This window comes from Didymella exigua, assembly GCF_010094145.1.
Source record: "Didymella exigua CBS 183.55 unplaced genomic scaffold M421scaffold_6, whole genome shotgun sequence".
NCBI lineage: Eukaryota > Fungi > Ascomycota > Dothideomycetes > Pleosporales > Didymellaceae > Didymella > Didymella exigua.
Genome location: NW_022984780.1, coordinates 1,037,853 through 1,051,590, shown reverse-complemented (window position 1 = coordinate 1,051,590; position 13,738 = coordinate 1,037,853). Strand labels below are relative to the sequence as shown.

The window sequence follows — 13,738 nt, the reverse complement described above, 5'->3', positions numbered from 1 at the left end:
GACGCGAAAGTAAACACACGCGAGCTACGGCAAGTGCACCAATGAGAGAAGGTACGACCGAACGTTGGCTGCAGCGCGCTAGCGCGCCTTCCAGCTGCAAGGCCCACCCACAGACCCAGTCTCGTCAGCCTCGCCCAATATTGCTCACAGTCATCGCGGCCGATCAAATGAAGAGACCCAGGTTTGCAGCCCTATCGGCTTTCAGTCGGATTCAATTGAGGACTGCCTCTCTCAAGCTCCAGGTTTGATGCGCTGCTGCTGCTGTGGCCCACCTTACATGCAATGGCAACTAAGACATGCACATTGAGGCCTGCTTGCAGTTTCGACAGTGGGTAAAGGGCCCTTTCCCTGAACCATTACAGTCGTGACGTTAGATCCATGGTAACATAACAGGCACTGCCGCACAGAGACAATCGTTGCTTCAAAACTGAGTGCATCAACGACTTTCGTTTCCATCCTTACCATCTTGTCCACGCCACAGTGCTTCCACAGCAGTGGCTTTCATCCACCAAAACAGTCTACATTTCAAGCATGTACACAGTGATACCGGCTATTATCTTCGTTGAAGCCGTTGCCTTCGCGGGAACGCTCGTCATGCTGGTACATTGCATTTTCATTAGGAAATGGCATTTGCTGTCGCCAATCCGGAAATGGAATCCTACGTCTGATGAAGGGAGCAGGCCGTACAGTACCTGCTGAACGGTAGCCAATACTCGGGAGTCATCCCTCGATGATCTCAATCGCCAGCAACAGGTCGACTTCCACACAGCCTTGGAACTCCTCCTTGCCTCAGTACTCGACCTTCGACACACAGTATTATAGCGCGACACACCTCGGCCTACCGTTCAAATCTCACGCTGACCTCGAGACCATCGACCATATTACATTACTCGACAGCTGCGAATACTGCAGCCCATTTTCTACAATGCCGCCTTCACTGCGTCTATCTGCATTTCCTGATATATGATACGTCGGTGTCCCTGGGCTATATTTCGCGAAAAGAGAAAATTGGTACGCCGCGGTAAGATGGGCCGAGAACAGAGGTAAATTGGTCGAAATGCGGTTCTGGACGTGGGAGGGCAGGGCGATGATGGCGAGAATGGGGCTCGCGGAAGATGGGGGTATTGAAGCCATGGGGTTGGAGCATGTCCTCACCGCCATGGGTAGAGTGAAAGACACGGCTTGAAGCCAGGTGGAAGGCCTCCAGGCTGCTGTAAAATTGAATCTAGAAAATATCATCTCTTCTTGCTCGTGTCTCATGCCGCACCTATTTGCCAACATCACAATTTATATCCCGGCAATCACATGCCCGCTCGTTACAAGTTCTATCCGACAACCACCCCCTGTTTTCGAAACAGAATTCGTATGGAGACACGTCACTGTTCTTTGGTCCTGTCAAGAAATACGGCAGTGCTGATGCGTTCGATTAGATTTCTGTGCGTTGGACTTTCCGCCTCTTCTTCTCCCCTGCTGGATCGTGAGCCTTAGCCGATCTCAAAGACCAGACAACCACTAGCCTTGCTTTCTGCTAACTGGGAATGCTCTTTAAGTAACGCTTTTCCAGTTCACAATCGTCTGGCATTGATCGAAATCTCCTGAACTCAAGGTTTTTACGATAGCTACGTCGACACATCAACTACAAGGCCCCATTAATTATACATTACAATATAGACTTCAAAAGACCTACACATATTCGTGCACTACTATGAGACACCGCAGTAATCGTTCGTCTTCTGCTTTACGTACACGTTCCTCCACTGCGTGGTGCCCAGGCCGTAGTTGTCGCGTCTGAAGTAACCTTGAGTTGACCTAGGGTAGAGAATCCCTTTTCCGGATTGCCAACTGCCACTCGTAGGAGCAGTCTTCGGCTCGGCCTTGCTGTCCCAGCAAGTGATCACCTTCTGTGCGGTCGGAGTCCAGCCCAGAGCATTACCATACGAATGGCTGATCTGAACAGAAGACCCAACTGGGTTCTGGTTCCAACCAAGCGTTGCGAGATAGCCCCAGCTATCGCCAACCTCGAGAAAATACGACTGACCCTGTGTAGCTTCTTGGTAATACTCAAAGGAGATCTCGTAAACGGTGTAAGGGATGGTCGGGAAACGTATGACGGTCGAGATACCGTATCTCGTATTGCTACCAGTAAGAGTTTGGGTGAACAGATTTGTGTCCTTAGTGATGTGAGTATCAGCCGGCTGATTGACGCTATAGATTTCCGTTTGGGTAAGATCGAGCGGCGTCTCAGTCGGCTCAACTGTTACCGGCTTGCGGCCAGTCCAGACCCAGGACGCAGTCGAGGCGGTGTTGAGGACATTCTTCATGTAGCAGGTGCCGGACGAATACGAAGCATCGACACAGCCGGTCGCAGCATCGCAAGCTTCCATGCAGGCTTCGAATGTAGAAGTTTGCACGGACGATAGATCACCGCCCCAGTAGTCAACGCCGCATTCGATGGTGTATGAGCCTCCATTCTCGGCCTTGTAAGTCGTCTTGTTGTCTTTGTTATTCTCGCAGGTGGGACCATAGACGAAGGGCTGAGCGTCCACGCGGACGGCAGTCCAGACTTGCACAGCATCTAGGACAGTACCAACAGCGTGTTTGAGGGCCAACGTAGCTAGATTAAGTTCAGACAGAGTCACCGTTGGGAGCAAATGGCAGTTTGTACTTATGAGACATCGACGCATTTATCAGTGGCAACACAAGTCTCGATGCAAGTCTCGAGCGTCTTGGTGCTGGTGGCAGGAAGGTCATTTCCTGCATAGTCTTTTCCACAGATGATCTTGAAGTCGCCCTTTGACGACGTGTACGTCTTGCCATCGCTGGAACCGTCCGCACCGCATGTCAGGCCCTTATTGCTTGCAATTCGCGTTCTTTTGGCTGACCAGACTCCACCGTTGGGTTTTTCAGGCGTGGAATTTTTCTTCAAGTAGCAGGCAGTACCACTGTATGCAATGGATACGCACTCGGTCTCGGTCTTGCAAGCCTCCAGGCAACTTTGAAACGTGTCCGCTTGCAGTGACCGGAGGTCGCCGCCCCAGTAGTCCATACCACATGTAATCTAAAAAACATCTGAGGCGTCCTCGGTATCGGCTGGCCATTGGAAGGTCGTACCCTGAGCCATGTCGAGGCAAGATGGAGCGTCACTCGAAGGACCAACAGCCTGCGGTAGATCGGCGCCATGCACAACGACTGCGACAGCAAGTGCAGACGATGCTAAAGAGAGGAGGACCATGACGGGTTCGATGATGACTTGTAAGCGAGTGACTAATGTTGGACAAGGGAAAAAGAGAGAATGAGACTCGAATGAGCTCGGAAGTGGCTTGGGATTAGACGAAGGTCGCTCTGCATACTTGCGACGATGAACAGACTCAGTTATATACCACAAGGCATTGCATTGCGGTTGAAACTGTTCCTACAGTCGCCCTCGAGTGCAGCTTTGACAGGTTGTGGCTTGAAGGTTTCGGAAAACATTTCGGTGAGCGCGGGTGCAGCTTCTTCATTGTACGCCAGGTCCAGATGACTCAATATTGCGGCTGATGCTGAACCATGTGAAGGTATTTAGTTACTCATAAGGTGCACTCAGTGGTCTGAGGATTGGGTGCATGTCAGTGAGGCCGACAAGAAGGGTAAGAGAGAGCGACTTTCAGCTGAGCTAATTAGTCTAGTCCAGATTGGGAAGCGACCACATCGTCCAATCCCTTTTCTAAGAGCAAGCCACATCCAAACCGCAGCTAGTATCGCTTCTCGTGAGAGTGAGTATAATAAGGCCCTTCGTTGCAGTCTTTTGTACTGTGGATAGTCGTCCTGATGTACAGCACCTGCGTAAAACAAATGCACCTTCAAATTTCGATCTTTACAGATTTCAGCCGTCTCCAGTGATTTAGACGGCTCTACGTAGGATTCTTGTCAGGCGTTTACCTCATCTGGCTGTTCGCAGCTAGGACACGATGAAATGACTCGTCTCTCAATGGCTCAACGCCACGTTGGGGTATCTGGTCTAGCTTAACTGCCCGTCCACCAAACACGAGATGGCTGTCACGCGATTTATTCTACAGAAGACCAAAATTACGTGGCTTCAGTAGTGCCTGACCTTTCAAGACGATGCCGTGAAGCGTCAGGAACTTAGTCGGAAAAGCAGAATCGACCGAGATGACGGTGGCAGCGATATGCTCGCTCCTGGAAGTCCCAGGTTCGGTATGTTTCCCATGAGCAAGCTCAGGCTGTCTCCCAGCTCCTGAGCACAATCTCTGAGCGATCTTGGAAAAGAGGAGCCTTGTCACTCATCGAAAAGTATTAAATTGTCTCGCCGCAAAGGAAGCCATTGTATGCTCTCATGTTGAAGCACTTACCTGAGTCCTTCTGCAGCTCTATAGGGTTAGGTTTGTATATCTTTATCCACATGCACGCCCCAACCTGAGATAAGTTTTCACGACTACCTTGCTCAAATATCTTTGAAGATGCCTCTGCATGTCTGCCGTCGTAAGAATCAGCTTCGCAGGACGGAGGACGCCTTCCCGGCTGCTCCAGAGTATGCTTTGAACCGATCCATGCTTGCTTCGTCTCTGTTGTCAACACAATTCTTACCACCAAACTATGCCTGCGGGACACGGGACAAATTTTAACCAAGTACAGTTGTTCAACAGATCATACTCCCCGGCGACTCAGCAGTGCGCTCTTTATCATCATCAGGGTTGTACCTGCTTCTTCTAGCCTCTCCAGCACTATTACCCATAATTAGCAAGCTTCCAGACATGTTTTCACCTCTTTAACATCCTCAACGAACGCATGTGAGGGGCTCTGGAGCTTATGCAAGACATCTGTTGTCGTTGCGTGCGCTCTGATTCTCAATACACCATCGCTTCCGGGTGGATGATGGTGAGCTACTGTGGAGATAGCTGTCGATCATGATCACCTGTCCGGTGAAGCGAGTGAACCCAATCGAGGTGCATATGTATTACAGTCAGGATGCGTAAGTGATCCAATCGCAGCTACTTGTACAGCTTAGGCGAATGCAAGAAGTGTTTCAGGTGAGTTTCACCTCGATGCGATCATAGGTGGGGCAGGAGCTTCCTGGTGCCCCTCCTCCGAACTCTCGACGTCGTCCATTAACAAACGCCACCAACAGCAATAGTGAGTCCAAACACGCCTATAACTAGCCTGGTATTCGACGGCTAATTAAGGCTAAGAATCATCCACCCACAACTACCTCCAGACGAGCACGCTTCGCCATCAGCACACCCATACACTCCGTCACCTCGTCGAACCCCACACACCACAATGGTTGACCGTGCCAACCGCCCTTCCGCGTTGAACGCACCCAAGAGCTCAGGCCCTGTCGCACAAGTCGAAATCATCGGTGAGGGAGGCAGCCAAAAGGTCGTTGCTTCGCTTCCCTCGGGCGAGAGTGTGGAAGTCTATCTGTTTGGCGCTACCGTGACTAGCTGGAAGAGCAATGGCGGAAAGACAGAAAACCTTTGGGTCAGCGAGGCAGCAGATCTCACAGGTAACAAGCCCATTAGGGGTGGTGTTCCTGTCGTCTTCCCGGTAGGTCAAAAGCAATTGCGCAAGACGTGCGTTGTACGAGCAATGGACACTGACAAGCTCAACAGAACTTCGGCCCACCCCCTGCGACCGGCCCTACCTCGAAGCTCTCCCAGCACGGTTTTGCGCGTAACTCACGATGGGAATACCTGGGCAAGTCTTCTACCGAGGATGCCCTCGACACCAGCTCCGTGAAGCTCGACTTTGGCCTCGACCGTAACGGCATCAGCGAGGAGCACCGCAAGGCATGGCCGCTGGACTTTGGTCTGGTGTACAGCGTCACACTGAGCAAGGACACTCTTCAGACAGTCATCACTGTACGCAACGAGGGCGACGAGAGCTTTGAATTCCAGTTCCTGCTACACACCTACTTCAGGATCAAGGTACAAATAACGCACCGACAACAGAAGAATATCAGCTAATGCGATCTCTGCAGGATATCTCAAAGGTCACAGTCAACGGTCTCGGCAGCGTAGAGTACGTCGACAAGGTTCTCGACGCAACCACCCACACACAAACAGAGCCTACCCTGAAGTTCAATGGCGAAGTCGATCGCGTGTACAAGGACATTAAGATCGACACCACAAGCGTGCTCGAGGACGGTAAGCCCCGCTTCGATGTCACCCGCGACAACGTTAAGGACACCGTCACCTGGAACCCGTGGATCGAAAAGGCCAAGGCTACCGGCGACTTCGCGCCAAATGATGGCTACAAGAACATGGTCTGCATTGAGGTTGGTGCTGTCAACGGATGGCAGAAGCTGGAGAAGGGCGAGGTCTTCGAGGGCGGTATGCTTGTTAAGAGCCATTTATAAACAATGGTTTTGCAAGCAGTAACGTCTGTGGGCGGTTACTGCTACAATGATAGTACGTGAAGCATAGAATGCATAATGACAGCCACGGTTGATACATGAGATGTACCAACGGTCACGATCAGATCTTCTGTACCTCCATTTGTCGTGCACGATAGTCTCTATCTTTCATACGTGTGCTATCTTCGTTATACCATCACAAGATGGAGGTTCCAGCTAGGAAACCCTAGCTTGCACCCGTTCCGGAACCCGTCCGACACCAACCACAACAACAACAGCGACAACAATAATAATAATAATAATAACAATAACATCGCAGGTCATGCCCGATAAGCGCAACGACAGCGAAGCAGTTCGCTCTCTCAACTGCTACTGTCCGTGGGCGATTGACTGAAGCATACTCAAGGAAGCTTCGAGAGCTACCCGCAACTTCCCCGCCATACGTCAGATCACGGCTGCCTATAAACAAAGACGGATCTCAGTCAAACCAATCGCGTTGACCCGCGCTTCTCTGCGGCATATTTGGTTGCATTGCGCTGGCAGAGTGAGGCTCTGTGCTGTCACAAGGAAAGTGGAGGTGGTGGATCAGCATACCTGACCGATATCCATGGATGATCGCGAACGCCAAAGGAGCATGTCGCTCATACCTTACCTGCCAGCCGAATCGCGGGAAATTGTACTGTATGTCAGACGCTCATACACCCCTTCCAAGATGGCTCTTCGCTGCACTCCTCGCACATACTAATGTGGCTGCAGGCGCCATGGTTCCGCCGTCGTCGTCTACGATCAGCGGTCCAAGCAGCTCTCCTTGCGCGATGCCTCGAAGTCCACAGCCTTAGACGAAACATGCTGTCCATATTGCCACCGAGCATACCGCGAACCTTCACCACACGATACCGACGACGATGAGCGACCGCATTCGCCCGGCGAACCTGGCATGGATCATGGCTTCGTCAACCCGGGGTACTTCCAGATGCTGCGCGGTAGTCAGCCTAGCTCCGCAGCAGGCTCGCGTCCACCGTCACCACACAAACAACTAGGACCTGCGATAATTCGCGATACGCCTGCTGAATTCCACGCACCTGAGGGAGCGGAGTTCGTGGGCAGCGCGCCATTGCCTCCGAGGAGTCAGGGCATATCCGCAAGGGCATTCAGCCCTAATTACTTCAAGACATTCTTTGTCGAAGAGAGAGAGTTAGGAAGAGGCGGCAAGGGTGTTGTGCTCCTCGTGCAGCATGTTCTGGACGGCGTGCAGTTGGGCAAGTTCGCTTGCAAACGAGTGCCAGTCGGTGACGACCATGAATGGCTTGAGAAAGTATTGATCGAGGTACAACTGCTGCAAGACTTGTCGCACCAGAACCTCGTCTCGTACCGACATGTCTGGCTCGAGGACTACCAGATCAACACCTTCGGCCCCAGTGTCCCGTGTGCCTTCATCCTGCAGCAATACTGCGACGGCGGTGATCTGCACGGCTACATCCTGGACTCGGCAAAGACAACAATCACCAAAGATCAGATGAAGGAGCGCCTGAGACGACGGTCGAAAGGGCAGATGGAAGATCCAGAGAGCACGCTTGGGCCACGGCGCATGCACTTCGAAGAGATCATCTCGTTCTTCAAGGACATAACATCTGGATTGAACCATCTCCATGCCAATGGCTATATTCATCGCGATCTAAAACCCAGCAATTGCCTCCTGCATCGCGACAAGTACGGCATGAAGGTTCTAGTGAGCGACTTCGGCGAGGTGCAATCAGCGAACGCTGCGAGAAACTCGTCAGGGGCCACAGGGACGATCTCGTACTGTGCACCTGAGGTTCTCAGACAGGAGCAGCCAGGTGGACCGTACGGAAACTTCACTACAAAGTCGGACATCTTCTCGCTCGGCATGATCGTCTACTTCATGTGCTTCGCACGCCTACCATACAGGAACGCAGACGGAATCGACGAAGACAATGAGGATCTGGAACAGCTGCGCGCCGAGATTACGACTTGGGCAGGCATTGACGACGAACAGCGTGACCGGTCCGATCTACCCGAGAAGCTCTACAGATCACTCAAACGCCTACTTGCGTTGAATCCAGACGAACGTCCGGGCACCGAAGAGATTCTCCACGTCCTCAAGTCGCCGTCCGTCTTCGACGAGTTCAACGCCTACGCCGGTCCCTCGGGCATGGACGAGTTCAGCCCCCGCATCTCGCGCGCAGACACACCAAGCCCCGGCCCAGCACAGATGACCAGAAAGCGAAGCTCGACAACCCACCAGTACACACGACCGGGTCGGTCGAAACTGAGTGCTTCGGTCATGGAGCGCTCGCCCAGCCCAACGCCGGCTCATCTCACAAGACGACCCAGCTCAGAGGAAGCAGCGGTCATGCTGAGACACAAGAAGCTCGAATTCCCTGTGCCGGAGGTTGTGAGGACGCCGAGTCCGCAAAGGCTTATGTTGCCTCCTCCACCGCCTGAGGACCAGAGTCGTCTCAGCCAATACCGCATCCGCGTGATCAACCTGTTGGAAAACCCAGCTACGGCCAGCCTCATCAGAGTGGCGCTCTTCTTCTTGAAGGTTGTCAGCTTGTTCGGTGCTTGTCAGCCGTTCGCTGCGGAGTCGTGGGCGGCGTACTCGTTGCTCGGTCTTGCGAGCTTGGACTTCTTGTCTCCGCATATTGTTGTGCTTCCGCAAGTGAGGCGCTGGTATATGGACGGTCTGGCGGGGAGTGTGGTGTTGATGGCGGTACACGCAGTCACGGTCATGGTGCTATGGAGGAAGGGGAGGCTTTGTGCTAGAAGTATGACTTGGGAGGGGTTCTGAGCATAAGAAATGGGCATGGGGTGTCGAGAGGCACGATTGCGACATTGCGTTTCTCTGTTATACGATATCCGTGCAGCTAGATCCAAATCAAGGCGTTGTATCATCGCGAACCGTTGGCCAGTCCATGGCGCTGCGGGCGGCGCCGTTTCAGGAGTGGTCGGCTCAGGGGTGGTGATTGGTCCGTAGTGTGGTGCGGGCGGGTGTTAGCGAGGACTGGCGCTGTTGACATCCCATCTCATCATTGTAAACATGCCAAACACACGCACCTCCTACTAACATACACAGCGGTCCCCCGAACACCAACTTTGGCAGGCTTTTTGGATACTTCTCTATGCTCCTGTAGTTCTAGCAGAGCATCCTTATCATATCCTCGACGCTTATTTGGGACGCGACGCGGCACAATCACAAACACGGCTGCTGCTGCTGCTGCTGCTGCTGCTGCTGCCTCACCGCACCCGCACAATGCACTCTTCTCCTCCCACAAGCATTGGGAAGGCGCGCACTATCCGGGAGCTTTCGCGCAGCTTGAGCCACAGCCCGTGCAACATCCCATCGCCGTCACCGCCGCCGAGCGACTCAAATCCCACTAAGCGCTCAGGATTCGGGACCGAGACGTCCAACTTCTTCAACGACCCGGACGTCCTCATGTCGACACAGCAGCACTTCGTTGACGCGACCGACACACTGCCGCAGTACCCGCGCATTCGCTCGACCGCGAAGAAGATGACCCAGTGGCGGCCCATGGCGTCTACGCGGACGAATCCCGACACGTCCATGGTCAACAAGGAGTTCGGCGACTTTGACCAGAGCATCTCGGACGAGGAAAGCATCTCCGTCGAACAAGCGCGCGGCCTCGACCAAAGCAACCGCGGCACCCCTGTTAGACAGAGCTCCGCGTTCCACAGCCTCTACGATGTCACACCGCCCACCAACAGGACGCGCAAGTCCCTCGTCGGCGAGACTGGAAGCCTCCGACGCGACGCACAGCTTCGACGCGCCTCGCGCAATGACCTCGGCACGGCTTCGCCGCGCTCGGCCAGCAAGCGCAACTCCCCGGCTCTACCCGCCAAGGAGAACACGCGCAGCTCTCTCGCGCAGCTTCACGCGAAGCTGTCCGAAGACGAGTCGTCGTTCATGCACGACCGCCCACCCACACTGACCGTGAACTCGGCCAAGAACACGCGCTGGGGCAACCGCCAGACTTCTCTCCAGATGGACGGCATCGTAGAAGAGCGATCGAGGCCACACTCGCGCCCGTCGACAGCTCAGAACGCGACCGCGCAGTCCTTCATCTTGCCTGACCTGCCCAACCTGACCGAGCTGGTCTCTGGCGTCTTCGAAGATGGCACGCCCGTCTTCTCGAAGAACACCACATCACGATCGCGCTATGCTGCTCCTCCAGGCGGCAGCCGCCGTCCGAACCACATCCCCATCGACAGCGTTCCTATTCCGGACGAGGAAAAGGCCATCTTTTCTGCGCTGCAGCAGCTGCAGGACAAGGTCGCGCAGATTGAAGCTGAGCGGTCTGAGCAGGACAGGCGGATTGAGGAGCAGGATCTTGAGCTGATCGAGCTCCGCGCTAACGCACAGGCACATGAGAAGTCGCGACGCAGTGACAGCGCGAACGACTCGGATGCTGGCAAGCGTCATTGGAAGGTCGAGAAGACGCGTAAGTACTTTGTTCCTGAAGAGAAGAGCGTTTGTTGACCAACCCCCAGGCCTCGATGCGACTGTCCAGACACTCCGAACGAAGCTCGACCGCGCCGACCGCAAATTTGCAGTCCTCGAGATCGAGAAGAAGCGACTCACTACCGAACGCGACAACATGACCAACCAGCTCGGCGTTGCATTCCAGACATGCGAAGAGCTGAAGAACGAGAAGCTGGCGCTGGCCGATGAGAACGACGCGCTTCGCCAGGAAGTCGATGCCCTTCGCGGTGACAACGACGAGCTCCGCGATCAGCTGAACCAGGAGATGACACATCATCGCGAAGAGACTGTCAACCTGCGTCAGCAGTTCGACCAGGCTGCGAATGCGACCGAGAGGGAGAACGCGACGCTGAACGCGGAGCTGGCTCGCATACGCGCCCAGAACGATGAGCACACTCAGCAGTTTGCTCGTCAGGATGTAGAGCTTCGCAAGGCGCGTCAAGAGAAGGCTGAATACGCGCGTCTGCAGGCTGATCACGAAGCGCTCATGACACAGCTCGCGAGCATGAAGGCAAAGCGCGAGGACGAGATCAAGAGGTGGACTCAGCAGGAATCCGTCCTGAAGGCACAGGTGGATCGTCGCGACGAGACGATTCGACACTTCCAGGACGCAACCCAAGAGCAGACAAACGAGGCGATGCGTCTCGACAACGAGAACCTTCGCCAGGAGCTCGCTCAACTCGCTGCTCAGCACGATGATGACCACGAGAGATGGGCCAGGAAGGAGAGTCAGCTGAAGCGCAAGGTCCAGCAACGCGAGGCCGCTGCTAGACAGACTCTGGATCTCACGCGCGAGATTCTGAACGTCCGTGAGGCGAACGAGCAGGAAACCACCAGGGAGCACACCCGCCAGGAGACCCTCCAGCGCAAGCCCAGCTACCGTCGCGAGGACACCGGCGCTCGTACCAAGAGTCGCGTTCAGCAGGAGTCGCGCAACAGCCGCGCCGAGCTCGCTCAGTCCCGCCGCATCCAGGAACACCCCCGCAAGGAGTACCCTGGCGTCTCTGGGAGGGAGTTCAGCAGGTCTCTGCCTGTAGACACACGTCGAAGCTTCTCTGCACCAGCCGCCGATAAGAACGCGCACGCAGACACCCCAGAGTCGACCACTGACCTGTCCCTCAAGCCCCATGGCACGCCGTACATGTCGCGAAGCGTCCAATCCGCGAGGCCGACGGTTACTATCCAGCGGCCCGCTGACCTGGATCTGACCGAACTGAGCTTCATCGGTAGCGACGTAATCGCTCAGCTTCGTCGCCAGCTGGAAGAACAGCGTGCCAACGCCCGCCGTGCTTCGGCTGCCCCGGTCGAGCACACTGTCCGCGAAGACACTGCTCGCTCGCAGCGCCAGACTCGTGAGGATACTATCAGGTCTATTGCTTCTGCTAAGAGCGAGCGCCGACCATCTCTTGTCCGCAAATCATCGCTCAAGGACACCACTCGCCGCACCACCGCCAGCCAGTTCGAAGACGACATCACTGGCAACCTGTCCAACCTCGACGCCGACACCGAGGCCACTCAGACCAAGCAATTCGCCATCGACCTCTCCATGCATAGCAACACCAGCCGCCGCCGTCGCAGCGTCCCCGACAACATGACATCCGCCTTCATCGTGCCGGACCTCAAGATCGAATCCCGACGTCCCTCGATCACTGCTGCCACCCTCTCCAAGCACGACAAGCACCATGACAACGCCAACTGCACCGTCTGCCGTCGCGAAGGCCTGACCACATCAAAATCCGACCTGCGCGTCCCCCGCCTCGTCCCCGTCTCAGCCCGCATGCCTGACGAGATCGACGCCACCCTAAGACCGGCCCGCTCCCCGAGGGAAGCTCTTGCCCTCGTCGTCAAGGAACTCCAGGATGAGCGCGCGCATCTGCACATCGAGCTAGCGGCGCTGCGCGTCATGCTTGAAGGCCACGATGCGTCTCAGGGCGCACGGAAGCGTGCGGATCTGCATGCGAGCATCCAGGACTCCCTCCGACGTCTCGAGATCAAGGACGCGCAGATCTACAACCTCTACGACGTCCTCGAGGGCCAGGCCGCGGACGGCGATATCACGGAGCAGGATGTCGAGGACATCACGGATATGATCCGTGCCCAGGACTTGCAGCAGGACGCCGAGCAGCACACACACTCCAAGGACGCAAAGCAGTGCGAGACGGGACCGAGTGCGATGGACGGTGACGTGGACATGTCCCACGTCGAGTTCTCGCGCGGCAGAAAGGGCCAGGGGAAACGCGTTACGATTCGCAGCTTCGTGTCGGAGGATTTCACCGAGGATGGGGACGAGTTTGGCAGAGATGCGGATCGCAAGACGATGTTGGATGATGAGACGGAGGAGTTGCCCTGGGAAGGTTTCGAGGACAGTGAGATTCCCGAGGGTTGGGGACACGTGCACTAGACACTCGTTGAGAAGGGAGTTTCCTTTGGCGTTTTGGGTTCTGGGCAACGGACATTGGGATGGGCATTGGATCGGCGCCCGGTTACTTTTTCCCTTCTGGTCGACTTTGGATCGCCGGTCTCGAGCGCTTTGTACAGGCCTCACAGCCCTTTTCTCACATCGACCTCCGCGACTGCGCGTTTAGATGAGTCCTGTGTTCTTCGGGCGCGCCTTGACTCGCCTTTGGGCTTGAGTTGGTTGCGCAAGATGGACGTGGTTGAATCTCTGACCGCTGGCGCTGGAACGCCGACATGAGGATCTGGCTGAACGCCTCTGCAGATAGACACAAGGCAGATGATCATAACAAGACACGTTTACTGCAAGACCTCGCCTCCGACGTGCAACAACCGTGTGCCAGCCAGTGTTCGTTCGAGAGCGCTCGAAGACACAGTTCTTCTTGGCAAGTCCTTTCAAGGCGAGTCGC

General features: G+C 55.1%; 6 protein-coding genes across 6 annotated transcripts; 3 read left to right on the top strand and 3 right to left on the bottom strand.

Annotated features, from left to right (window-relative positions):
• Positions 1-518: 518 nt before the first annotated feature.
• M421DRAFT_90469 (uncharacterized protein) lies at positions 519-1,134 on the bottom strand (the record flags this gene model as incomplete). Its single annotated transcript, XM_033597862.1, has 2 exons — positions 519-801; positions 863-1,134. The coding sequence occupies 2 exons, from the start codon at positions 1,132-1,134 to the stop codon at positions 519-521; spliced, it is 555 nt and encodes a 184-aa protein (XP_033451670.1).
• Positions 1,135-2,234: 1,100 nt separating this feature from the next.
• On the bottom strand, positions 2,235-2,519 carry M421DRAFT_21540 (uncharacterized protein; the record flags this gene model as incomplete). The annotated part of the gene is made up of 1 exon (XM_033588263.1): positions 2,235-2,519. A coding segment is annotated over one exon (285 nt), but the record flags the coding sequence as incomplete, so codon positions are not given.
• Positions 2,520-2,665: 146 nt separating this feature from the next.
• On the bottom strand, positions 2,666-3,138 carry M421DRAFT_418056 (uncharacterized protein; the record flags this gene model as incomplete). The annotated part of the gene is made up of 1 exon (XM_033591661.1): positions 2,666-3,138. Exon 1 carries the CDS (start codon positions 3,044-3,046, stop codon positions 2,666-2,668), a length of 381 nt encoding a protein of 126 aa, XP_033451668.1. The 5' UTR covers positions 3,047-3,138.
• Positions 3,139-4,943: 1,805 nt separating this feature from the next.
• M421DRAFT_418054 (galactose mutarotase-like protein) lies at positions 4,944-6,487 on the top strand. The gene is made up of 4 exons (XM_033591660.1): positions 4,944-5,130; positions 5,187-5,544; positions 5,610-5,924; positions 5,978-6,487. The coding sequence occupies exons 2-4, from the start codon at positions 5,278-5,280 to the stop codon at positions 6,353-6,355; spliced, it is 960 nt and encodes a 319-aa protein (XP_033451667.1). The 5' UTR covers positions 4,944-5,130; positions 5,187-5,277; the 3' UTR covers positions 6,356-6,487.
• Positions 6,488-6,617: 130 nt separating this feature from the next.
• Positions 6,618-9,280, top strand: M421DRAFT_418053 (kinase-like protein). Its single transcript, XM_033591659.1, has 2 exons — positions 6,618-7,033; positions 7,109-9,280. Exons 1-2 carry the CDS (start codon positions 6,960-6,962, stop codon positions 9,162-9,164), a joined length of 2,130 nt encoding a protein of 709 aa, XP_033451666.1. The 5' UTR covers positions 6,618-6,959; the 3' UTR covers positions 9,165-9,280.
• A 94-nt stretch (positions 9,281-9,374) lies between these two features.
• On the top strand, positions 9,375-13,639 carry M421DRAFT_418052 (uncharacterized protein). Its single transcript, XM_033591658.1, has 2 exons — positions 9,375-10,833; positions 10,883-13,639. Exons 1-2 carry the CDS (start codon positions 9,627-9,629, stop codon positions 13,273-13,275), a joined length of 3,600 nt encoding a protein of 1,199 aa, XP_033451665.1. The 5' UTR covers positions 9,375-9,626; the 3' UTR covers positions 13,276-13,639.
• The last annotated feature ends 99 nt before the right edge of the window (positions 13,640-13,738 follow it).

What these genes read in the sequence shown, in the direction of transcription:
- M421DRAFT_418054 (XM_033591660.1), top strand. Translation starts at nt 5,278, where the DNA reads ATGGTTGACCGTGCCAACCGCCCTTCCGCGTTGAACGCACCCAAGAGC. An exon ending in GTGTTCCTGTCGTCTTCCCG is followed by an intron (nt 5,545 to 5,609) that starts GTAGGTCAAAAG and finishes CAAGCTCAACAG; the next exon opens with AACTTCGGCCCACCCCCTGC. An exon ending in ACACCTACTTCAGGATCAAG is followed by an intron (nt 5,925 to 5,977) that starts GTACAAATAACG and finishes CGATCTCTGCAG; the next exon opens with GATATCTCAAAGGTCACAGT.
- M421DRAFT_418052 (XM_033591658.1), top strand. Translation starts at nt 9,627, where the DNA reads ATGCACTCTTCTCCTCCCACAAGCATTGGGAAGGCGCGCACTATCCGG. An exon ending in TTGGAAGGTCGAGAAGACGC is followed by an intron (nt 10,834 to 10,882) that starts GTAAGTACTTTG and finishes ACCAACCCCCAG; the next exon opens with GCCTCGATGCGACTGTCCAG.
- M421DRAFT_418053 (XM_033591659.1), top strand. Translation starts at nt 6,960, where the DNA reads ATGGATGATCGCGAACGCCAAAGGAGCATGTCGCTCATACCTTACCTG. An exon ending in GAATCGCGGGAAATTGTACT is followed by an intron (nt 7,034 to 7,108) that starts GTATGTCAGACG and finishes ATGTGGCTGCAG; the next exon opens with GCGCCATGGTTCCGCCGTCG.